The 26,644-nt window shown below is 37.7% G+C and overlaps 1 protein-coding gene across 1 annotated transcript in view; it reads left to right on the forward strand.

The window, feature by feature from the left end:
* TMCC1 (transmembrane and coiled-coil domain family 1) overlaps positions 1–26,644 on the forward strand; it is a 254,125-nt gene that overhangs the window by 76,964 nt on the left and 150,517 nt on the right. The window contains exons 3-4 of the mRNA XM_003796224.3: positions 221–276; positions 3,928–4,618. Of these exons, the coding sequence (XP_003796272.1) occupies positions 4,055–4,618 (564 nt within the window). The 5' untranslated portion in view covers positions 221–276; positions 3,928–4,054. The remainder of the gene's footprint in view (positions 1–220; positions 277–3,927; positions 4,619–26,644) is intronic.

Raw genomic sequence — 26,644 nt, forward strand, 5'->3', positions numbered from 1 at the left:
TCTTTTTTCCCAGAATATCTTCTTTCTTGATAATTCTTCTTAATTACATTTCAGAAAAATTAGAAAACATTAAAAGATACTAGAAAAAATTATCATACTCTATCAGTGAGCAGTAAGGACTATTGACACTTTGATTACATTTTCAGTCTTTTCTGTACATCTATGATAAGTTTCCCCTTCTAAATTTTTCACGTTACAATTCTTATTGTTTGTTTTTCAGTTTTTCCTAAAAGGATTCTTATACACCTTAGAAGTGCTTGAGGAAGAGTGATGAAGGCAAGTATCTAACTCTTCATTGTTAATGAAATTAACTTGGTTTATGGCCAAACCAAAACCTTTGGTTACCACATCTATCAAAAAACTCAAGAATTGGAAAGAAAAACATAAAGGGAGAAAAAACAATGTGTATATAATTTGGTATAAAGTACTCTCCTAAATGTTTGATGGAGTTTAAAAATATAATTTTTTTCAGTTATTTCTGATATTAATTTAGAATAACTTGCTTCCTTAGTGTGAGCTTAAAGGCATATTATGTCTTTTTAGCAAACTGTGGCAGAGAGATTAATTTTTGAAAATTCTAAGAATTTAACAAAATTATTGTAAATGCCCTATCTATACAGGTTGGCTTTTATTTTCCCCTCTTTTCCCGCTTTTCTCTCCTTCCACCTCTTTTCTTTTTCCCATTTCCTTCTGCTTGCTTTTCTCTTTCCCTCTGGTTTACTTTCATTAGTAAGAACTTTACTTTTCAGAGAAATTGAGTGAATAAAAGAAAAGCCAACATTTCCTTTTTACCAAACATACTTGGCTTTGCAGCTGAACTTGTGTTAAATCAGGGATCTTAATATTAGTTAACTGGAGAATTTTATAAACTGGGCAGTTATTTATTCATTTGAGCTTTACTGACATACAAAAGAAAGTAGATGAGTCTTATACAACTTTGAGATTATTAAAATCCTTAAATGTGTTCTTACTGTCAGCAACTTTAAAGAGTTAATTATTACAACGTTACATCTTTGGTATTTTTGGCATAGCATTTGGTCTTCCTTAATATTTGGCATATTTTGAAAGGAGGCCTTAAAGATTTTCTACTGGCCTATAGGAAATTTTAGTAACCTTCAAAACCTTGACCATGCTTCTTGGTGCTGCTGTCACAGCAGTAATGCCGATGATAGCTACAAGTGTAAGTACCGGATTACATTTTATAATTAATGCAGTAGATTGTTTTTCAAAATTCTTATTTTAAAACTTGATGTTTAAAGCTCAATGTAAGTTTCTTTAGGGTTCCATGCCAGGTGATTCTGTGCTAGATTAAGGTAAGTTTTGTCTTTGGAAATCCTAGAATTCACTACTATTTTATTTCCTAATCTTTGCAGCTGTGAAGATAGCTTTGGCTGGGAAATTAGTTTGTTTCTAGCTTTTCTTAGGGAATGCTAGTATTTCTTTGCCATCAACTATCATTTTGAATTGTTTGAAAATGAATGATGCACAAATGCTAGTCAAATGTTAAATGAAGTTACATTTAAAATGTACCACAGTCTTCTTTTTTTACATATGAAGCAAATAGATGCCACCTGATAGTCTATAATGCTGCCATTAATTTGTAAAGAAATAGATTTACCGAGTAATAAATTCTTAATGCCTGTGCATTTGAATTCGTTTGGTTTCTCAGCTAACCTTGACACCATTCCTTTATTCAAGTATCTTTTAATCTCATGGGATAAACATTATGTATTTCACTTATAACAACAAAAAAGTTGTATTATTCAGTTAATGCAGTGCAAGTAGGGAAGAAGTGTCTTGCTTTCACAGGATCTAAGTAGCCCAGTACAAGAAGAGATGAGTTGATTTCCAGTATTACTGGATGATTTTGTTTACATAGCCCGTTTTATCTGAGGAGTTCAAGGCTTTACAGGTTAGAAATAATTCAATAATTAGTTAGTCTACCAGACAAACTCATGAGGAAGGGTGAGAATAATTGAAAAATAGCCATTACTGGCTAAATTTATGTCAACAGTAAGTCTCAGAGACCCCAACAGTCATTAATCTAGTGAGAGTTAAAAGTTTCTTTGGGTAGCTCTCTCAAATGGAAAGATACAAACAAAAGCACAATCAGGAAATGGATAGGAGGCCACAGCAGGGCAGCATGATTTCAGTAGGGCCACAAGAATTTGGGTGAAAAGCAGTGAAACTTTATATTCTCATGGTTGCTATTTCTTTGCCTAAGTTAGAACAATTTTGTGGTACTTAGAAAGTAGGAAGGTACTGGTGAGAGAAAAATATCTTTAACCCGTTTCCCTGTTTCTGCTCCTGAGTCATGAAGAGGTTAGGAGATGGGGGAACAGGCAGGAAAAAATATGGACAATGGAGCCATACTGACATTTTCATATAATATAGTAAGAAAGTCTTCTGAGAGTAGTAACCAGGAAGGAAGCTTCAGTGGGTTTGTATTCCTGTTCCTCTGAATTCTAGTAACCAGCTAATTTATGGCTTGAGTTTGTATATCCATAGGACACGAGCATTGTATGGCTTCATTGATAGTGGCTTAGATTGTTCATAGTACTTGGTAGTACAGGGAGTTTTAAAGTCCTTTAAACACAAAATCAAGGGAAAATATGGAAATATGGAACCTTAGAAAGAAGTTCTCTCTAGCAACTTCTGTGCATTTATACAGTTTTGTTTTATACTAGGGGTGCCAAAAATGTATACACATTATAAGAGATATTATCTATGTATTATATAATATATGTATACTTTGAATATCTCTTGTAATTGCGGAACTCAGACGTGACTTGTATTCATCTTTTGTTATTAGTATATATTGAATATTACAATATTAATTGTTTTTTCCTTTCTTAAAATGTGCATAAGAGTGTGTGTACAATGTTTGGGTACCTTCTGTATGTTTGCACAAAATACAAAAACAAATTTCTGTTAGGAAAAATCTCATCCTCTGCCATCCCCCCATTTATTTATTTATTTGTTGCATGTGATCTCAGTAGCCGTGGCAGTTGTGCTGACTTTACATATCTTAGTTTCAGCTTCCTTTGAATTTCTTGCATTTAATATTTAATACTGGTGTATGGGTGCTATTTGAAATCTTTCATTTACTCTTCCATCATACCCAGTTATTTTGTTACTTCTTTGCTTTACAGCTTGTGTGGATATATGGGAAGCTGTCAGGGATGACGCTATAGAGAAAGGGATTTCTTTGAATCTCCTTTCTCTAAAGTTGGTATGGAGCAAAGCTCTAGTCTCTCTGAAGACTTACTCTGTCTGGACTTTTCTGGTGCCAGAAAAGTCATGTGTACTTTAGCAAGGAATTCAAATTACAATAATTTTTATTACCATTTTCTTCCTGTCATGTGTAGTTATTAATGAACTTAATGAACATGAATGGTTGACGGGTCCCTGTTTTCCGTTAAAATCCACATGCAATTAGATTGGGATAGCTACTTCTCATTACTGTTCTTTGAATTTACTGAGTTTTAGCATGTGGATAATTAACTGTAGTTATGCATGAAAGGGAATTAAATTGCTTCGGCTAGAATGAACCTGTTGGGTGGTCTGTTCTCTTGATTTCCTAAGTAATGGCTGTTCTATCAACTACTATTATGGTGTCTATTTTAAGATGGCTCTTCTAGTATCCATATACTTCATATATGGATATATTTCTTCATATATTGAAACTTGTAGGGATTAAAAACAATTATTGCTGTTTTCATTTCCTGTGTACTTGCTCTGGGGTTTTTCTTCTTTTCTAGAAAATAATTATTGCCCACTATTTAAATAACATCTTTTAATCTTCTGATTAAAGATTGCTTAATGAATGTGCCTATTTGTTTGGCTAGCAGCATGTTTTTCTAACACTGGAGTTTCTGCATGGATTTATAATATAAGGTTCTTTTTTTTTTTTTTTTTTAACATTAGATAGGCATGAAGCCTCCGTCTCACAGCTGCATGCGTAGTCACTGTTGAAGCAAATGCCTACCTAATTTGACAGTCTTGGTATGTTTAAAAATTTTTAAGTTTGCAAATAAGCATATTAAGTCTACTGATGGAGCCTTCGGGCAGTGAACAGTTATATGAGGATCCTGATCCTGGAGGCAAATCCCAAGATGCAGAGGCCAGAAAGCAGACAGAATCAGAACAAAAGTTGTCTAAAATGACCCACAATGCTTTGGAGAACATTAATGTGATTGGCCAAGGCTTGAAGCATCTCTTCCAGCACCAGCGCAGGAGGTCATCAGTGTCTCCACATGATGTGCAGCAGATTCAGACAGATCCAGAACCTGAGATGGATCTGGAAAGCCAGAACGCATGTGCTGAGATTGATGGTGTCCCCACCCACCCTACAGCTCTGAATCGTGTCCTGCAGCAGATTCGAGTGCCACCCAAGATGAAGAGAGGGACAAGCTTGCATAGTAGGCGGGGCAAGCCAGAGGCCCCAAAAGGAAGTCCCCAAATCAACAGGAAATCTGGCCAGGAGATGACAGCTGTCATGCAGTCAGGCCGACCCAGGTCTTCATCAACGACTGATGCTCCTACTAGCTCTGCTATAATGGAAATAGCTTGTGCTGCTGCTGCATGTCTACCAGGGGAGGAAGGAGCCACAGAGCGGGTAAGTCTGTTAGATTTTCTTTTTTTATTAACTCACGGCTTTTTGTATCTAGAACTGTGTAGATTTTTCTTTGGTAACTAAAAAGAGTTATCTCAGCAGTTACCTCAAAGTTGTGATAAAAAAAGTTTCCCTTTTCATTAAATGAGGTAAACAATAATTCTAGCTAATGAGTAAATGCTTAGAATTATATTCCTATTTCTTTCCTAACATTTTATTGTATTTTATTTTAGCATTTTGTTAAAACCTTATTTATACTTAATGTGCCCTTTATGTGTATTTAAGAGGGTCACTTTTCATGTTGGAGGAACAAAGATGTTTTGTTTCTTGTTTTGATTTTCTACATGGAAATGGTTTTCTTATATTAATGAATGTAGTAAGTAAGGTTATCTGGGTTTGTCTATCTGGGTTGCAAATATACTAAATTGCTAATAATTTTTATACATTTGGTATTGTATCATCAGCATTCTTTATATATTTTCTAGTTCATAGTAGAGTGTATATGTTATTATAATTTACTATTAATAAACAGATCTTTTTTTTTTTTGCAGTCTTTGGCCAGGGCTGGGTTTGAACCCTCCACCTCCGGCATATGGGGCTGGCACCGTTCTTGAGCCACAGGCGCCGCCCAATAAACAGATTTTTTAAGTCTGCCCCAACTGGTCATAGCAAATCTAGGGGAAACGTCAGTATAAGTCTCAATTATGTTGAGTTGAGGCACTAAAAGAAATAGACCTGCTAGGGTTTGAAAACTCAGGTACATGTAGCTATGAAGGTAGTGACAGTGAGTGAATTTAAGTGTCATGGAACCTGAACAAATTGAAGAGTTCTTGCCATCTCTAAAGGGATAATGTCATCTTAGCTTTAGCTGATAGTAGTAATTTAGTTCTGTGGGCCCTCTCTAGCTAGAGCTTTTGAATTTTTTTTTTTCAAGAGGAACTGAAAATCTGGATGAGCCTGCCCCTGTAAGTCACCAGTGAGCTATCTTTTGGCATTACTTTTATGTATTTTCCTCAGACTTTTATGATGGTTGATCATTTTCATTCTGTATCTGCTTCTGGCACAGTTAAGTTTATTTTGTTGGATATTAAGTTACCTAAAAACTAAACATTAAATCTAGTACCTTTAAACCTCTCCTGTCTAAATATGGTTTTAGGAAGAAACAAATAGGTAATGGAGAATAAAGCATTTTAATTAATTAAACTTGTCAAAATAATGTTAATTAAAATTTTTAAAGTTTAAATGAGGCTGGGTTGGTGGTTTACACCTAGCTCAGGAATTCAAGACCAGCCTGAGCAAGAATGAGACCCCTGTCTCTCCTGAAAATAAAAAAATTAGCCTGGCATTATAGCAGGTGCCTATAGTCCCAGCTACTCAGGAGGTAGAGGTGGGAGGATTGCTTGAGCCTAGGAGTTTGAGGTTGCTGTGAGGTAGGCTGAGGACATAGCACTGTAGCCTGGGTGACAGAGTGAGACTCTGTCTTAAAAAGAAGCAAAGTTTGGCTCGGCGCCTGTGGCTCAAGTGGCTAAGGTGCCAGCCACGTACACCGGTTGGAAGGTGGCCGGTTGGAATCCAGCCTGGGTCTGCCAAACAACAATGACGGCTGCAACCAAAAAATAGCCGGGCGTTGTAGCGGGTGCCTGTGGTCCCAGCTACTTGGGAGGCTGAGGCAGGAAACTCGCTTGAGCCCAGAGTTGGAGGTTGCTGTGAGCTGAGATGCCACAGCACTCTACCAAGGGGGACAGCTTGAGGTTCCTGTCTCCAAAAAAAAAAAAAAAAGAAGAAGTAGTAAAGTTTAAATGAGGAAAGCAGCATATACGTGTATTTACGTGAATAGTAGTTATCTTTGACATAAAAAGAACATTTGGTTATCGATTTCTCAACTTAGATGGCCCTAGATTGACAATGACAGTATATAAAATTTGTCTTAATCTTCAGTATTTATCAGAGAACATCAAGAAATTTATCATGGTGATTCTGGGATTATAGACTTTTATGTTAAAAAGAAAAAAGTGTAAGTAAAGCATATCGTATTGAAAACTTAGAGAGTAAAGTGAGAACTTTTCCCCAGGACTTCTTTCTGTTAATGTCTTTTGTCATCTTTATTGACATATATTATGATAAAATCCACTAGTTTTAAGTGTATAACTTGATTGGTTTTGAAAAATATATAGTCCTGTAATAACACTGTCATGATGTATAACATTGCCATCACCCTAAAATGATTTTTCTTGCCTCTTTTCTGCAGTCAGTTCTGTCTTGTCCAACCTGTAGCTTCTGACAACCACTGATCTGCTTTTTATCAGTATAGTTTTGCCTTTTCTAGAGTTTGCTAAAAAACGAAATCATACCGTATCTGGTCCTTTGTGTTTGACTCTTTTCATTTAGCATAATGCTTTTGAGGTTCAGTTAAATTGTTGCATGTATTGATAGTTCCTTCTTATTGCTGAATAGTATTGCATTGTATATGTGTTCATCAGTTGATAGAAACTGGGTTTGTTTTCACTTTTTGGCTGTTATGAATTAAACTACTATGAACTTTTGTATATAAATCTTTGTGTGGGCCCATGTTTTCATTTCTGTGAGTTATGTGGCACAGGTATGTTTAACTTATAAGATGGCAATATCTTCTGCATTTCTACCAGTGGTGCGTAAAGATTTCAGTTTTTTTGTATCCTTGTCAATATTTAGTGTTACCATTTTAAATTTTAGTCGTTAGTGCATGTAAAAGTATTGCATTGAAGTTTTTATTAATAATTTGCATTTCTCTAATGATTAGTGACATAAAAAGATTGATAGTATTTTTAATGCAACTTTGAAAAAGCAATTATGTCTAAGGATTGATGTGAATTTTTTCTTTTTATAATAACCACCAGTCTGGGAGAAAGTTCATGTCATTCAATTGTAAAATCAGAGTGCAGTAACATCAGTTCTGATTTATAGAAATTGACACTCTGGGTATAGAATATGTTAGGTTTTGGTTTGCTTCTTTAAAGTCAAGATTATATTCTCTTTGTAAACAAATTGCTAGAACTTAAGTACTATTTCTTCTTAGAAAGCATAATTGGGATCAAATAGTTTGTCGTTAATCGAAAGTCATTTAATTGACTTGGCACCTATAGCTCAGGGGGCTAGGGTGCCAACCACATGCACTGGGGCTGGCAGGTTTGAACAACAATGACAACTACAACAAAAAACGTAGCCAGGCGCCTGTAGTCCCAGCTACTTGGGAGGCTGAGGCAAGGTAATCACTTAAGCCCAAGAGTTTGAGGTTGCTGTGAGCTGTGACTCTACTGAGGGCGACATAATAAGACTCTGTCTTAAAAAAAAAAAAAGTCATTATCAAAAAAGATAAATGTATACTTTGAATATTTTATTTTAATTTAAAACCAAGGCCTTAACATTTTTGTATCTCCCTATTAGACTTATGCATCTTTCTTGGATAAATTGCACTTCTGTTGCATAAATTATAATCTCTTGTTTTACTTTTTAGAAATGGAGTGGTAACCTAACGCTGGGGCAGAATCTTAGTTCTCTCAGTTTTTTTTTTTGAGACTGGATCTTGCTTTGTTGCCCAAGCTGGAATGCAGTGGTACTATCATGGGTCACTGTGACATCTATCTCCTGGGCTCAAATGATCTTCCTGCCTCAGGCATGTGCCACACTAGCTAATTTTTAAATTTTTGTAGAGATGGATTTTTATTTTGCTGCCCAGGCTTGTCTCAAACTCTTGGCCTCAAACGATCCCCTTGCCTTGACCTTCCAAAGTACTAGGCATATACCTATGAGCCACTGTGCATGGCCAGAACTTTAAATTTTAATACCTTCTTGAACTGTTTTGCCCACCTTCAATTCATTTTTTAAAAGCAGCAAGGCACACATAGAAAATTAGACTATATATACAACACATCCGGCTAAACTGATGAGTTCACACCTGAGGCCACCCTAGGCCCTGCCAGACTACCTGGAGGGGTGAGGTGATCAATATCTGCAGCATACATATAATCTACTCTCAGCTTTTCAAAAGCTTTAATAGAGAACAATATATTGGGGTGCCAAAAAAATGTATACACATTTTAAGTGATCTCTTGGAAATAAACTCTGTCATTTCCAAAAAGCACATGGATTGCAGGTAAAATGGACGTGCATAGCATGTCCAGGTACAATTGACCAGTAACAATACCTTCAGTTCAGCTTTGAAAAGTAATACATAGATACGTTTTTAAAAATTTATATTTATATTTTTGGCACCCTCTTTATAATTAAATGTTTCTGAAAGTGATGACAAGTTCAGAGAAGGGAGAGCTAAGTATTAGGGTCAAGTTATAGGGGCTTTTTTTTTTTTTGAGACAGTCTTACTTTGTCACCCTCAGTAGAGTGCAGTGGCATCACAGCTCACAGCAACCTCAAAGTCTTGGGCTTACGCGATTCTCTTGCGTAGCTGGGACTGTGTGCCTGCCACAACGTCAGGCTATTTTTCTGTTGCAGTTGTCATTGTTGTTTAGCTGGCCTGGGCTGGTTTGAAACTCTCCAGCCTCAGTGTATGTGGCTAGCTCAGTAACCACTGCAGCAGGGGCTTTATGGAGAATATGCTTCTTGCAGGATGTTTTAGGAATATGAGGCCCAGTCAATATATATCTTTTCCATCGTAAGACAACACAGTATATGCAAATACCAAGCTTTAAAATAATTGAGATGTGCTTTTATAAAGAAGGGGAGGGGGACCCAATTGTGAACCTCTGGAGAGCTAGGACCATGCGTCTGAGAAAACAGAACAACATTTAATTGCTAATTTCTGTGAGAGAAGTCATTTTGAGTTCCAGTGTTAGAAGTGGTTTGGAGATTCCCAGTCTAGCCTACAAAGTCCATCCCTCAAAATACAATACAGAATTGTACAAAATATTTACAAAATATTCTGTATGTGTTGACCACCTCTGTTTAAAATTTTGTGATGAATATTCTGTAAATAAAGGTACATTTAGCTACAACTTCCCATTTTTCCTTTGTGTAGTGACTTTAGGAATACCCTGCATATTATTGTGTGCTGTTGTACTGTTATAAGGGTAACTGTGTAGTGAATTAATACAAATCAATGCTATTTAAACACCCCTTATTTATTATAAAACAGTAATAGTGATTGAAATTTTTTGCCATAAATACTGAGAAAGAATAAGCTTAATTACAGGGAAATCAGAGGGTAGATGCAAACTTTGGAGCTTCTGAATGGCAAGTTTGATGTTACTGATCATGGTTCTCCATTAAGGCCAATATCTCTTCAAAGCTCACTGTATGATTTTCCTGTTTTTAGGCAAATTTAGGAAAAGCTATGTATATTAGGCTGCAATTAGGGAAGTTTTTTACATCACCTACAATATGATTAGAGAGAAAGAGAATTTATTGTAATACCTGGCTATAACAGGAAGGAAGATAGAGAAATCTTAGAAGAAGAAGTTTGAGGAACATGTATTTCTAAGATTGAATTAGTTGAACTGTGACCAAAACCAGTAAGCTAGGTGTTTTATTCCAAGGGAGAGAATCGGGAGGATTTGGGGGAGGATAATTCCTGTTGCTGACCACCAGAGGGTGCCTTAGACCAGGACCATAGGTGGAAGTGAGGGGATAACTGTCTTACTGACAAGCCATTGATTAATCCAGGATGATAATTTGAGAAGTAACTAGTACAGTAAGTACATCATCAGGATATGGGCCAGATTAAGCCCAGTGACCATGTAATGTACTAGTCTGAGCTCTTATAAATATTGAACTGAAAAGTGGTAATTATGGAAATAGAATAGAAAAGATGTAGGATTTTGAAGGATGAGAATAAAAAAAAGTTAATCCAAAGATTTGCTTGGGAGAACCAATAAGAACATAGTGTCCATTTTCCCACTGAATAGTTAAAAAAATCATATTTTTAAGGAAAATCGATGGAGATCTTGATTTTCTATATAGAGATCTCTATATAGTAGTGTCAGTTGGGTAGATGACATTTACTGTCAAAGGATTGTCCTATAGACAGTTAATAATATGGGACTGGAAAAATGGGCATAAGTTAGAGATGAAGATGTATTTTGGCTTTTAGTTGTTCTCTGTTAAAGGTATTTTACTGAGCAAAATTTGATTACCAAAGCAACTATCTTTTATTGACCCTAGCTGTGACAGGCAGAATCTGTATAGCTATGTTCTGTTCTCCTTACCCCCCACTTTGTTTCCTTTAGTACAAATATGTATTTAGTGGCCTCAAAGATATTTTCATTATCCTTAATGATCTTATGTTAACATTAAATATGGTTTTTCTAAGGGTGAAACTGAAGCTATAGATAAACTAACTGTTCTTGACCTTGATAAATTTGTTATTCAAGGTGTAACATTGTTACCGGACAAAGAGGGTCCTGCTGCCTGGGCTGCCTGTCACTGTCAGTCAATACGCAGAGACAGGGATAGGTCCACCAAACATTACTTGTCAGAAGGCTGGCCATTCTGGAGAACAGTTAGAGTAGCCTCTCCAAGATTGTTCTTTTCTTCCATTTCCAAAATCATAGTTTTATATATGAAAGTTCAAAGTAAAAACCGTGTTAACCCTTACTTGAAACAACAATAATCAGCATAACCTATGACCCATAATAAACAACAGTTGACATAACCCATGACCCAAAATAGCATTGCAATTCAAAAGTTAATCTTGTAAACCAATTGCTGTAAACTACTGAAGATTTATACTTTTAGGTTAAAGCTGAATGTACAAAACAGCAAGAATGGGAGACATGAATCGAAGGTCACGTAGGACCTAAGCTGAGTAGACCAGCTGTGTCATCTCAGCCCTAGCCTAACTGACTCCATCTTATTCTCACTGTGTGTGCTTTCAACATCATAGGAATGCTTCTCAGAGTTTTTTGGTTTTTGTTTTTTTCTTAAGTGAATCATATTCCTTCTGTTTAGAAGGAGCAGTGTTTATGATGAAGACTCAACGAAATGAGTTTACTCTTTATGTTAAATTTAGCCTCCTTTCCTTTTATACCATTATACAAAATAGCAACAGGCCTTAGGGCAATCAGACCCCTAAAGGAATATAGTAAGTGACATAAGGTCTGCTTTTTCCTTTTATTCACAAGGGATTTGGGTACTTTATCAATAGCTTTGAATCTTAGGCATGAAAGGAGAAAGTTTGGCATCTAAAGTCCACTACTGTACCAGAGCCCTGATAGAGGTCTTATTTTCAAGGGCCAAGCAAAAGCAGTTGGTATACTTAATGTTCTGATTGGTAGATTTGGTAGGGTGGCAGGTGTGAGCAATCACTTGGGACAGAATTAAGATGGGAGGCACCCTGAGGGCCCCACCTTGCCCTCCTTCCTAGGAAAGCTGTTCTAACCTACCTACCTACCTAACAGAATTAGCTAGGATTTGTTGGTTTATATACTGCAAAAATATTTATATCTTCAGCGAAATATCAAGTCAAATATTTATTAAAAACTGTCATTTTATTTTATCATAGTAACATCCTACTGAGATAAGAAGTTCTGACTTAGATTGCAAAATTGTAATATGAAGAAGCTAAGAATTTGAAATCCTAGAGTTGCAAAATAAGACTTTTGAAACACAAATGATTTTCATTTTCTGTCAGTAGATCACTATCTGTTGCCAAATGACTAGCAATGACTCATAGACTATTAAGTCTTGAAATAATTTTAATCAGACTCCTTATTTTATAGGTTCAGAAATGTTAAAACCAGCCTGAAATTATACAGCTAATTATGAGTGATGCCAGGACCAGATCCCTGGGTTCACTCTGATTCTGTATTCAGCATTTTTGCCTCTTTACCCAGTTGAGCGTATGTCAGAGCATTGAAAAACACTGGTTCTTTCAAGTAGGGGACAAGAAAAGGGGAAAAATTTTCCCTTTTTTTTTTTTTTGGGAGACAGTCTTAAGCTGTCATGCTGGGTAGAGTGCCATGGGATCATAGCTTATAGCAACCTCCAACTCTTGGGTTCAAGTGATCCTCTTGCCTCACTTTTTCTATTTTTAGTAGAGACAGGATCTTGCTTTTGTTCAGGCTGGTCTCACACTTGTGGGCTCAAGCTATCTGTCTCAGCCTCCCAGAGTACTAGGATTACATGTATGAGCCACTGCCTGGCCGAAAATTTTTCCTTTTTAAAAATATTGGTTACTAGATCAGCTTATTTGAAGACAGAAATCTTAAGAACAGTGACAAAGACTGATTTTTTTTTGTGTGTGTGTGTGTGTGACAGAGTCTCACTATGTAGCTCTCAGTAGACTGCTGTGGTGTCACAGCTCACAGCAACCTCAAACTCTTGGGCTTAAGTGATTAACAAAGACTGATTTTATCACTACTGATTTTATAAAATTTTTGTTATCCTTTTGTAGAGGCCATGCTCACCTTCTTTGTATTCTAAGTACATGGGCTGCTAAAGCAAGCACTGGAGTATTCATTCACATCATAATTTTGAATACTTAATAATACTAGTCTGTTAACTCTGACTGTTCCAGTTCTTCAGTATTCCTTTTAAATTTCAGTCTCCAGAACAGAACACAATGTCTGGGTCTAGTTTTGGGAGTGAATAGAGCTTTCCTAATCCTCAGGTACTATACGCTTCTTTTAGTATACACAGCTCCATTGTGAAATTGTTTTTCCTTTTTATGATCTGATTTGTTTTTCATATCTTTAATTTTCATTTGGTAAAAGTCATAGAATTTAATTCAGAAAGAATTGAAAGTAGTTCTTTGATAATATATATGCTTAGGGCTGGGCATGATGGCTCACGCCTGTAATCCTAGCACTTGGGAGGCCAAGATGGGTGGATTGTCTGAGCTCATGGGTTTGAGACCAGCCTTAGTCAGAGGGAGACCGTGTCTCTGAAAATAGCCAGGTGTTGTGGTGGGTACCTGTAGTCCCAGCCACTTAGGAGGCTGAGACAAGAGAATTGTTTGAGCCCAAGACTGTGAGCTATGATGGCACCACACTCTGCTAAGGGTGACAAAGTGAGACTTTGTCTCAAAAAAGAAAAAAAAGGAAAAGAAAAGATAATATAGATGCTTAGTAATTTGAGAATGTTAGAAAAAAAGACTTTTCTAGAGAGTTTATCTCATTTCTAAAATAATTCACTTTTAAGAGTAAGAATCTTCTGCAGAGAGAGAAAGAATGAGGGGGAGGGGGGAGGGAAAGGAAGAGCAGAGAGAGGGAAGACAAGGGTGGGGTCTTGGCGTGTGACACACAATTGTAAGGAGGACTTTACCTAACAAATGCAATCAGTGTAACCTGGTTCCTTGTACCCTCAACAAATCCCCAACAATTAAAAAAAAAAAAAAAAGTAAGAATCTTTCAACTTCTGCCTTCTTGTAAATGTGTGTTAGAGATGAAGTAAAATGTCACATTATTTCCCACCCCTGGCACCATGCGCTTCACACCTAATTTTTCTTTTTATTTGTTATTATTTAATATATAGCCATATTCTTTAGAATAATCATGAAGAGTTGTAGCATGTTTAAGGATCCAGTCATTTATTATACTTAGCTCTTCAGCTACTTTTGCTTTTTAATCTGTGTTTAATTTTTTTTTTTGTACAAACTTTTCTGAGCTTTTAGTGATGTCAGAAATCAAAGAAGTTTTCTTCTTTTCAAAAAATAATTCCTGGCTCGATATAATAGAAACTTGAGTTACACAGGAAATCAGAATGTGGGTCTTTAGGGGTTTATGAGGAAGAAATTGTTTTAGCAATTTATTTCCTTTGGGATAGTAAGATAGTAAATTGTTGCTTCTCCATCATATTTTGGCCTGTTGGTTTCATGATCTTAAAGTTCACACAGACTTTTTTTTTAAGTTGTTATCTAAAGAGTTTGAAGCTATTAGAAAAATTTCATCTTGCAGTATAAAATTGTAATCTCAAAAGCAGTATTTGACGTTTGAATGTCTTGGGGGTGAATTTTTTGTTGTAGAGAGATTCCCAGGTTTGGTTTATTTTAATTCAAAACTTCTTTTTAGTGAATATCAGTGTACAATATTTAATACATTCCCTGGATTATTTGGGAAAGATGAAGAATTAGTTAATCATGACTATTAGACTCTGCTGATAATTTTTGGTATTACTGAGAATGTTCTTTGATGCAGTTGCTGATTTTTCTGCATTGTATAAATGATTTTTATTGCCTGCAGTGTTAATCCTAATATTGTCTCAAAGTTACAGAGCCCTGGGTAGAGTGCTATGGTATCACAGCTCACAGCAACCTCCAATTCCTGCTGGGCTTAGGTGATTGTCTAGCCTCAGCCTCCCAAGTAGCTGGGACTACAGGCGCCTGCCACAACGCCCGGCTTTTTTTTAGTTGTAGTTGTCAATGTTGTTTGGCAGACCTGGGCTGAATTCAAACCTGCCAGCTCTGTGTGTGTGGCTGGCACCTTAGCCACTTCAGCTACAGGCACCGAGCCTCACCTCAAAGCCTTATTTTAATTGCCAACCAGGATGGGAACTAACTCTCCCCCCCACCCCCACCCCAGAGTCTCACTATGTCGCCCTTGGTAGAGTGCCATGGTGTCACAGCTCACAGGACCCTCAAACTCTTGGGCTTAAGTGATTCGCTTGCCTCAGCCTCCCAAGTAGCTGGGACTACAGGCGCCTGCCACAACGCCTGGCTATTTCTTGGCTGTAGTTGTCATTGTCCTTTGGCAGGCCCAGGCTGGATTCGAACCTGCCAGCTCTGGTGTATGTGGCTGGCACCTTAGCTGCTTGAGCTATAGGCGTTGAGCCTGGAACCAGTTCTTAAATGTGAATTCTGAACTTTGCAGAGACTCTTGTGATTGGTAAAATAACAAGGATTTTTACTTTGGTCAATATAATTGTTTAGATTTTAAGTAGCAGAAAATTGACAGTATACCTTGGAAATCCGATTTAAATGTCCTTGACTTTTTGAATTTTTATTGATATATAATGTACATATTTTAAGGGTGCATGTGATAATTTAATGCATTTGTATATTTTATAAAGACCATCAAATCAGTATAATTGGGATATCCATCCCCTTAAATATTTGTCTTTTCTTTATGCTAGAAACATTCAAATTATTCTCTTCCAAGTATTTTGAAATGATAGATTCAAAATGATAGATTATTGTAAACTATAGTCACTCTATTGATCTCTAAAACACTAGGTCTTATTTTTTCTATCAGACGGTATATTTATATCCATTAATCAATCTCTCTTCACCACCACCCCTTCTTACCCTCTGGTAACCACCAGTCTACTCTCTATCTTCATGACATCTACTATTTTTAGCTGCCATATATGAGTTAAAACATAGAGTATTTGTCTCTTTGTGCTTATTTTACTTACAATGATCTCAATTCCATCCATGTTGTGCAAATGACAGGATTTCATCCATTTTTATGGCTGAATAATATTCTATTGTGTATGTGAAGTCTGTCAATTAAATTTGATAACTCAATCCTAGAAGAAGTGCTACATATTTTACTGCTGAATATCACTAGTCACCCTCGAAGTACTTCCCTTGGCAAGCTATGCATTGATGCCACTGTCTAGTCCACCCTTGAAAGCAATTTTGGAATGATCATCAGCTGTGACTATACAACACACAAAAACATGCAGCAGTAACAAACATGAACACGGCTGTGAGACACTGATATACCGAGGTTATGAAACCTTACTGAGTTGTTTGTACAGTGCTGCTGTTGCAGGACTGTTGAATCAAAACCAATAGACTCTTACCAAAGATTATAGGGAAAAGAATTTTAATAGCCAGTGGGGAAACTCAGTAGGCCATCAGCCTTAAAACACTGACAGCTCCCTACCTCCAGTCATTCTCACAAAACTCTTTTATACTCTTGAAAGACATATACAGAGTTACAGTTATAAATGTCAGGTCCTGGGAGAATTTTAGTTAGCAGGCAAAAAAAGTCATAGAAAGTTAATGTTTATATTTCTCAAGAAACCAGAGTGATATTATTTGTTATGTGGTTTCTTTCAAGGTTATTTATGTTTAGTGTATCTCTTGAGGTTCTTTTTTATCTTTGGAAGCTGAGTTTTACATTATCAGGACCACCAGGAAGTATAAGATTTATTTTTCTTTTTTCCCTGACAATGTAAGGGTGGGTGGCAAGTTCGTGAACTTAATTGTCAGGCCATCTAACAACAGCTATGATGGTCATTCCAGAAAAAGTATTCCAAAATTACTTTGAAAGGTAGACTAGGTGCTGGCATCAATCCATAGATGATATTCACTAATGAGGTATGTAGCACTTTCTCTAGGATAAATTTGTGAACTTAATTGTCATACTTTGCATACACTGTATTTTCTTAACTCATTTATCTGTTGATGAATACTTAGATTAATTCCATATTATATCTGTTACAAATAGTTCTGAGTAAATGTATGAGTGCATATATTGATTACCTTTTAGGGGGCTATTTACCCATTAGTGTAATTGCTAGGTCATATGGTAGTTCTATTTTTAGTGTTTTGAGGAACCTCTGTACAGTTTTTCATAGTGGTTGTATGCTAATTTACATTTCCAAAACCAGGGTACGAGGGTTCCCTTTTCTCTGCATCCTTACCAGCATCTGTTTTTACCTGTCTTTTAATAAAAGCCATATTTAACCATGGTGATACGATATCTCATTGTAGTTTGTGGGTTTTTTCCCATTTCAGATTAATATAAGGGTACATATAATTGGGTTGCATTGTTTGCATTTGTTAGGTAGCATCCCAGTTATAGTTGAGTCCTTTACCCAGGAGGTATGCCATGTACCCTTCCATTGCACCTTAGGTGGGAGCTTGCAGTTTTGATTTGCATTTCTCAGATGATTAGTGATGTTGACCATTTTTCATATATTTGTTGGCCATTTGTATGACTTCTTTGGAAAAATTACTATGTAGGTCTTTTGCCCATTTTTAAATCGGAATTTTTTTTCTTTGCTATTGAGTTGTTTGAGTCTGGTTATCAGTTCAGGTTATCAATCCCTTGTTAGATGGGTATTTTGCAAATATATTCTCCCATTCTGTAGGTTGTCTCTTTACTTTGTTGATTGTTTTCCTTTGCTATGCAAAAGCTTTTATCTTTAGTTCCTGTTAATCCTCTTTGTCTATTTTTGTTTTGGTTGTGATTTTGAGGTCTTACACAAAAAAATACTTGCCCAGACCAATGTCCTGGGCAGGGAGTTCCCAATGTTTTTTCCTAGCAGATTCTTAGTTTCAGGTCTTAGATGTAAGTCTTTAATCATTTTATTTTATTTTTGTGTTTGGTGAGAGATAGGGGCCTAGTTAGATTCTGCCTGTAGTTGTCCATTTATTAGAGAGACTGTCTTTTCTCATTGTATATTCTTGGTTCCTTTGTCAAAAATGAGTTGGCTCTAATTGTATGGATTTATATCTTGGTTTTCTATTCTCTTCCATTAGTCTATGTGTCTGTTTTTATGCCAGTATCATGCTGATGTGGGTACTGTACTTTGTAGTATATTTTGAAGTCAAGTAATGTGATTCCTCTGGTTTTCTTCTTTTTGGTCCAGATGGCTTTGGCTATTTGGGGTTTTTTTGTGGTTCCATATAAGTTTTAAGGTTTTTTCTATTTCTGTGAAGAATGCTGCAAGTATTTTGATAGGGATTGCATTGAATCTGTAAGTTGCCTTAGGTAGAACTGTTACTTTAATGATATTAATTCTTTCAGTCCATGAGCATAAACTATCTTTCCAGTTTTTGGGTTTTTTTTTTTTTTTTGGTTGTGTGTGTGTGTGTGTGTCCTCTTCAGTTTCTTTCATCAGCATAGTATGGTTTTCCCTCTATAGATCTTTCACTTCTTTGGTTAAACTGATTTCTAGCTATTTTATATTATGTAAAGCTGTCATAAATGGGATTTCTTCAGTGGCTCACGCCTATGATCCTAGCACTCTGGGAGGCCGAGGTGGGTGGATTGCTTGAGTTCATGAGTTCGAGACCAGTCTGAGCAAAAGCAGAACCCCCCACCCCCGGTCTCTGCTAAAAAATCTGAGGCAAGAGATCTCTTGAGACCAAGAGTTGGAAGTTGCTTTGAGCTATGATCCCATGACACTCTCCCTAGAGTGACAGCTTGAGACTCTGTCTCAAAAAAACTTGGAATTTCTTTTTTATTTCTTTTTCTGATTGTTCACTATTGGCCTATATAAATGCTACTGATTTTTATATGTTGGCTTTTGTGTCCTGCAACTTTATGGGATATATTTGACAGTTCTGACAGATTTTTGGTAGAAGCTTTCAGTTTTTCTAAGTATAAGATCGTGTTGTCTGCAAACAAAGCTAATGAGACTTCTTCAATTTCAATTTCAGTTTGGATACCCTTTATTTCTTTCTCTGGTCTAAATTGCTATGACCAGGACTTCCAGTATTATGTTGAATAGAAGTGGTGAAAGTGGCCATCCTTGTCTTTCTCTTCAGCTTAAAGGGAAGGATTTTGGTTTTCCTCTTTCAATAAGATGTTAGCGGTCATGTTTGGCATTTATTGATTTGAGATGTGTTCCTTCTATACTCTGTTGAGGGCTTTTTATTGCAAAGAAATGTTGCATTTTACTTAATGTTTTTTTAGTATTCTTTTTTTTTCAAAAGAAAGTCTTACTTTGTTCCCCCAGACTAGCCATGGCCTCAGCCTGGTTCATAGCAACCTCAAACTCCTAGGTTCAACTGATCCTCCTATCTCAGCCTCCTGAGTAGGGGAGACACAGGTGGCCAATTTTTCTATTTTTAGTAGAGACGGAGTCTTGGTCTTGCTCAGGCTGGTCTAGAACTCCTGGGCTCAATGATCTTCTTGCTTGACCTCCCAAAATGCTAGGATTACAAAAGTGAGCCCTGGGTCCCAGTCTGGAATATCTTTTTCTACTCTTTTACGTTTAGTCTGTGTGTGTATTTATAGAGTGGAAGTGGGTTTCTTGTTGGTAGCATATAGTTGCATGGTGTTCTTTTAGTCATTGGAAAATTGAGTCCATCTACATTCAGTTTTATAATTGGTAAGTCCTCACTACTGCCGTTTTGTTGCTTGTTTTGTAACTCCTTCCTGTCTTCCTTGTGGTTTAGTGATTTTTCTCTGGTGGCGTTGTTGTTGCCCATCCAAGTTCATCTTCCCTCTGCCCAGGAGAAAGCCAATACGCAGAAACAGCAGGTTTTACTGCAGAGAAGAGTTTATTCTACATAATGCTAATCAGGGAGAAGGGGGAATTTCTCAAATCCACCACTCTCAGAATTTGAGAGACAAGGTTTTTAAAGATAGTTTGCTGGGCAGAAGATTAGGCATTTGGGGTCTGTTAATTGGCTGGGTTCAGGGAGAAACCATCAAATTCCTTGGGATGGGCCACTGACTAGGTTGGTTAGCCTCTTGGGTGGGTGGGGTCACAAAACCAGTTGAATCAGTTCCTTGGTCTATGTGGATTAGCCGGTCAAATAGAATGAAAGACCTGGAAGATAACTCAAAATCTACCCCTAATTTTCTTTTCTTTTCTTTCTTTCTTTCTTTCTTTTTTTTTTTTAATAGAGACAGAGTCTCACTTTATTGCCTTCGGTAGAGTGCTGTAGCATCACACAGCTCATAGCAACCTCCAACTCCTGGGCTTAGGCAGTTCTCTTGCCTCAGCCTCCCAAGTAGGTGGAAGGCGCCTGCCTTCTTCTTCTTTTTTTTTTTTTTGTTGCAGTTTGGCTAGGGCTGGGTTTGAACCCGACAGCCTAGGTATATGGGGCTGGCACCCTACCCACTGAACCACAGGCACTGCCCAATACCCCTAGTTTTCAAATAGATGATGCTATCTCTGGAGAAAGTTAAAATTTCTTATGACCATCATCAGGTACAGAGTAGCAGATAGGGGGACAGTGGCTAATTACTACCATTTTTAACTGGGCCTATGCCTTATTTTTAGCTATAGGGCTTTACCCCAGTTCTCACCTTGCGCCCCATTATTAATTTGTAAGGGAGGTTTCAGTATGGTAGCTTTTTACTTTTAGTGAAGATTAGTGAAGATGTTATAGGTTTTTGTATTTGGTTACTATGAGGCTTACAACAAACATTAGATAATAACAAGTTTTTTTTTTTTTTTTTTGAGACAGAGCCTCAAGCTGTCCCCCTGGGCAGAGTGCCGAGGCATTACAGCTCACAGCAACCTCCAACTCCTGGGCTCAAGCGAGTCTCCTGCCTCCGCCTCCCAAGTAGCTGGGACCACAGGCGCCCGCCATAACGCCTGGCTATTTTTTGGTTGCAGCCGTCATTGTTGTTTGGCGGGTCCGGGCTGGGGATTCAAACCCGCCACCTTAGGTGTACGTGGCTGGCGCCTTAGCCGGCTGAGCTATAGGCGCCGAGCCATAACAAGTTATTTTTAAGAAATAACTTTTTGTACTTAGATTACAAAGAAATGAAGAGAAACAAAGAAAAAACTAGAACCCCCCCTTTAACTCCATGCTCCTCCCTCAAAGTCAACATTTTACTTTATGTTGTGTCAATTTGTATATTGCCTATCTTTTAAAAGGTTTCTGGTTGCTGTAGTTATTGTTTTTGATAGATTTTGGCTTCATACTAGAGTTATAACTCGTATACCACAATTATAGTATTAGAATATTTTGATATTCTGGGTTCTGTACTTCACATGTTTTCTTTTTGCATGTTAGGTGGATTTGGTGGTGGTGAATTCTCTCAGCTTTTATTTGCCTTGGGAAGACTTTTTTCTTTTTTTTGGTAGAGACAGAGTTTCACTTTATCGCCCTTGGTAGAGTGCTGTGGTGTCACACAGCACACAGCTCACAGCTCACAGCAACCTCCAGCTTCTTGCCTCAGCCTCCTGAGTAGCTGGGACTACCAGCCACAATGGCTGGCTATTTTTTTGTTGCAGTTTGACCAGGGCCAGGTTTGAACCTGCCACCCTTGGTATATGGGGCTGGTGCCATACCTATTGAGCCATAGGCGCTGCCTGGGAAGACTTTTTAAATCTTTCCTTTTTATGTATTTGAAGGATAGAATTGCTGGATATAGTATTCCTGGATGACATCCACCACCACCCCCCAATTTTGGCTTTTTGAAAATGTCATTTTACTCCCTCCTTACCTGTGTGGTTTCCATTGAGGAGTTTATTGCCAGATGAATAGAAGCTTCAGTATATATTATTTACTTCTTTTCGCTTGATGTTTTTAGATTCCTTTCTTTGTCCTTGACTTTTGAGAGTTTGATTATTAAATTCCTTGGGGCAGTTTTTCTTGGGTCAAATCTATTTGTGTTTTCTGACCTTTCTATATCTGTTTATCTCTTTTGCAAGTTTTGGAAAGTTTTCAGTTATTTAATAAGCTTTCTACCTCTATCTCTTGCTCAAATCCCTCTTGTATAATAATTTTAAGAAAATTTGTATCTCGTAGGGAGTCTTCATTTCTTCTCATTCTTTTTTCTTCTCTATGTATTTCTCTCTCTCATTCTATCTCAACAGAAAATCAATTTGTCTCTCTCTCACATCTCACTCCATGGCCCCAGGCTAGAGGCAGTCAGCCTAGCTCACAGCAACCTCAAACTCTTGGATTCGAGAGATCCTCCTGCCTCTCACCCTCCCTAGTAGCTGGGACTACAGGTATCGTCTACAAAGCCACAATGTCTGGCTAATTTATCTCTTTAGATGGGGCCTTGTTGTTGTTTGGGTAGATCTTGAACTCCTGACCTCAAGTGATCCTCCTGCCTCAGCCTCCCACAATGGTGGGATTATTGGCATGAACCACCATGCCTTGCCTACCTTTGTATTTTCAAATAACCTGTCTTTGAGCTTATTTGATCATTCTGCCTTTGAGAGCCTTGACTGAAACGATGTTTTCATTTTAACAAATGTATTTGTCAGTTCCAGGATTTCTGTTTGATTTTGGGTAGGGGGATTATTTTAATCTCTTTATATAAATTTCTGAGTTGACATTTTTGTGTTATCTTGGAAATCACTGAGTTAAAGCTGCTATTTTGAATTCTTGGTCAGAGAATTCACATTGTTGTCTCTTTAGGTTTCATCACTCATTTGTCCGTCCTTTATTGGTTTGAGGAGGTCATGGTTTGCTCTTGGCTCTTGTGGTTGTACATTTATTTCTTTGAATTAAAGGATTATTTATTCCAGTCTTCGCTGTTTTTTTTTGTTTTTTTTTTTATTGGACATGTTTTCATAGGGGTTCTTGAGGTTTTTAGTAATTTACCTGTTGATTTTTTTTCTTTCTGTTATATATTTATTTATTTGAGACACAGTCTCATGATGTTGCCCAGGAGAATGCCATGGCGTCACAGCTCACAGCAACGTCCAGCTCTTGGGTTTAAGCGATTCTCTTGCCTCAGCCTCCTGAGTAGCCAGGACTGCAGGCCCCTGCCGCAACATCAGGCTATTTTTTGGTTGGAGTTGTCATTGTTGTTTTAGCAGGTCTGGGCTGGGGTAGAACCCGCCACCCTCGGTGTTATGTGGCTGGTGCCCTACTCATTGAGCTGTGGGTGCTGAGCCTTTCTGTTTGTTGTTTTTGTGTGTGTGTGTGTGTGTGTATCTTTTAAACCCACTGGGTCACTAGCCCCTTTTTGGTACAAAATATTTCCTTTAAGTCCAGATTTGCTTCAATTATAGTTTACAGAGTGTTATTCATCCTGATTGGAGAGATGCCAAAGAAGATATCCCAGTAGCATGGGAATCCTGGCTGGGGTGTTCATATGCAGGTGACCTGAGGAATGAACCTTTTGAATAGCCACTTTGATTGGCATCTTCTTTGGCTGAGTTACAGAAAGCAGAATTTCCAGGACCTGCGGATAGTAGTGCTGCCCTCTTTCGTCTCTGGTTATCCTCAGGAATACCTCCCTTTAGGTACTCCTGATATTTTCTGTGGGTTCAGCAAGGGACAGGTCTCCCGCCAGGAAACCTAAGTTGATGGGGGGCTAGTTGTCCACTTTGATCATCCACTTTGATCAAACATCTGCCTAGCACCAAGCGGGTAGAAAAATACAGAAGTTCATTTTTCTTAATGTTTGCTTAGAGCAGCCGTCACGACCCACAGGAACTGTATTAAAGGGTTTGCAGGATTAGGAAGGTTGAGAACCACTGGCTTAGAGGTTTTTACTTCACTGTGGCCCTATGTCGCATCTCATCCTCATATTTGAGTTCTGGGATATTTCTAGTGATAGTCTCAGTGCTATAAATTTGTTTTTGGTTTTCCATTGGGAAAAGTGAAGCCAGTGTGATTCTGCATCACTGTTTTAGAACTGAAAGTCTCCTGTGCTTGCCTTTTTAACAATCCCAGATACGGCAGCTTTCTAAAGCCTCATTAATCATTGCCTTGCCTTGTTTTTAGAATATTAACTTATGATAACATGAATATTTTCATTAAAAAAACTTAAAACCTTATATCAGACTTTGTTAAAGTATGGTTTTTTATTATTGAGATAGAGTCTCACTTTGTCACCCCGGGTAGAGTGCCATGGCTTCACAGCTCACAACCTCAAAATTTTAGGCTCAAGTGATTTTCTTGCCTTGGTCTCCTGAGTAGCTGGGAATACAGGCATAGGCCACAGCACCCAGGTATTTTTAGAGACGAGGTCTTGCTCTTGCTCAGGCTGATCTCGACCTCATGAGCTTAAGCAATCCACCTCCTCGGCCTGCCAGAGTGCTAAGATTATAGGTGTGAGCCACCACACCCAGCCTTATTAAAGTATTCTTTGACAGAATGATGATCTAAATAGTAATATACTTGGAAAAACAATTTTGGGATAAGAATATTATATTTTAAATATTAATTGATGTGGACTCTCATCACTTTGTAGTCACTTCCAACGTTAGTATTCTGAGGAATTTAACTAAAGCCTTTAAATGTATTAGGTAGATACTTAGTCAGGTTAGGTTTACATTTTAGATTTCATTTGGAGGGATTATGAAAGGTCTCCTCATAAGTTTTGTTAGCGTGTGCATGTGTGTGTGTATATATATATACACATGAGTGTAGATTACTAAAAGTCTGTGCTTAGTTTAAGCTTGAGTAAGTGCAGAATTATCCACTAATGTTGAACTCTTACCAAGAAAATAACAGTATTCTGATATTTTAAAAGATTGGGTACCATTAAGGTCTTATGTTAAACATTTATTTATACATGGTTGATTGTACACTGATTATGAGTATTTGGTTTCTCTCTCTCTCTTTATATATATATATGTGTGTGTGTGTGTGTGTGTATATACACACACATATATATAATTATTATTATTATTTTTTTGTTTTTTGAGACAGAATCTCACTCTGTTGCCTGGGATAGAGTACAGTGGCATCATCCTAATTTACTGCAGTCCCAAACTTCTGGGCTTGAGTGATCCTCCTGCTTTTGCCCATTTCTCTTTCTCTCTCTCCCCCTCCTTTTTTTGGGGGGGCGGGTAGAGACAGGGTCTCTCTATGTTGTTTAGTCTGGTCTTAAACTCCTGGCCCCATACGTTTTTCCTGCCTCAGCTTTCCAATGTGCTGGTATTATAGGTGTGGGCCATAATGCCTGATTTAAATCTCTGAGGATTCATATTGATGTAGGTAGGCCCCTGTGGCCTAATACTTTAAAAACAATAAAGGAAAGAATAATTTTCTTTTAAGAACTTTTTTTTTTTTTTTTTTTTTTTTGAGGCAGAGTCTCATTATGTCACCCTCAGTAGAATACTGTAGTGTTACAGCTCACAGCAACCTTAAACTCTTCGGCTCAGCTTCCCAAGTAACTGGGACTACAGGCACCTGCCAGAACACCCAGCTAATTTTGTGTGTGTGTGTGTGTGTGTGTGTGTGTGTAGTTGTCATTGTTTCGCAGGCCTGAACTGGGTTCGAACCCGCCAGCTCTGGTGTATGTGGCTGGTGCCATAGCTGCTGAGCTACAGGCACTGAGCCACCTTTAAGAAACTTTTCGATAACTTGAAAATCATTTATAATTGACTTAGGATGTGAAACTGCCACAGTGTAAGAACAAATTTTACAAAAGAACTGTCTAGCTTTGAGGTACGCTGCTGCCTTGGCATAGTTTCCTACCCCAGAGATTCTCAGACAAAAGCTGGAGAACCATATATCATGCATTTTGTAGGAAACATCCACGACTCCCGTAGAGAGTTGGACTAAACAATCTCAGATTCCTTCTGAGAGCCTGCCCCTTTAGATAGGACTTCACTGGATGAATACTTAAAACACTGTAGGAAAGTTAGGCTATGAGATCTGGCTCAGGAGCACACTAAAATTGTTTGGCTTCTTCATTCAAACCTTATGTGCAGAACTCCTGCTGTCTTTAGAAAATTTATGTTTTCTGATTCTCTTTTTTTTATAGTTTTTTTTTAACGTTATTCAAATTAATACGAGGGTACAATATTTAGGTTACATCAGGCATCCTCAAACTACGGCTCGCGGGCCACATGCAGCCCGCCTAGGACATTTATCCGGCCCACTGGGTGTTTTTGCTGCCGCTGCCTGTCCTGCTTAGCAGCTGACTTGTCCCGGGTCCCACAGTCCAGTCCTCCAACAGTCTGAGGGACAGTGAACTGGCCCCCTGCTTAAAAAGTTTGAGCACCTCTGGGTTACATTGTTCTCACTTCCAGGGTAAAGTTCCATTTGTAGAAGAACTCCTCACCTGCCTCTTGCCCTCCCTCCTTCTGCCATGCGTCCTTCACCCTCCCCCTCCGCCTCCCGCTTCCCTCTACCTCCCAACTGGAGTATAATAGTGTTTTATTATTCTTAGGAACATGTAATTGTTTCTATATTGATTTCATATTACCATGGAATACATTGGATATTTATTTTTCCATTCTTGCGATACTTTCTTAAGAAGAATGTATTTCAACTCTATCCAGGTAAATGTGAAAGATGTAACGTCTCCATCTTTTGTAATGGTTGAATAATATTCCATAGTATTACATATACCACAGTTTGTTGATCCATTCATGAGTTGATGGGCACTTAGGTTGCTTCCACAACTTGCTAATTATGAATTGAGCCACCATAAACATTCTAGTGCAAATGTCTTGGTGGTAAAATGATTTAGTTCTGGGTAGATA

This window comes from Otolemur garnettii, unplaced genomic scaffold (assembly GCF_000181295.1).
Source record: "Otolemur garnettii isolate 467f Iridium unplaced genomic scaffold, OtoGar3 scaffold00101, whole genome shotgun sequence".
In the NCBI taxonomy this organism is placed as follows: domain Eukaryota; kingdom Metazoa; phylum Chordata; class Mammalia; order Primates; family Galagidae; genus Otolemur; species Otolemur garnettii.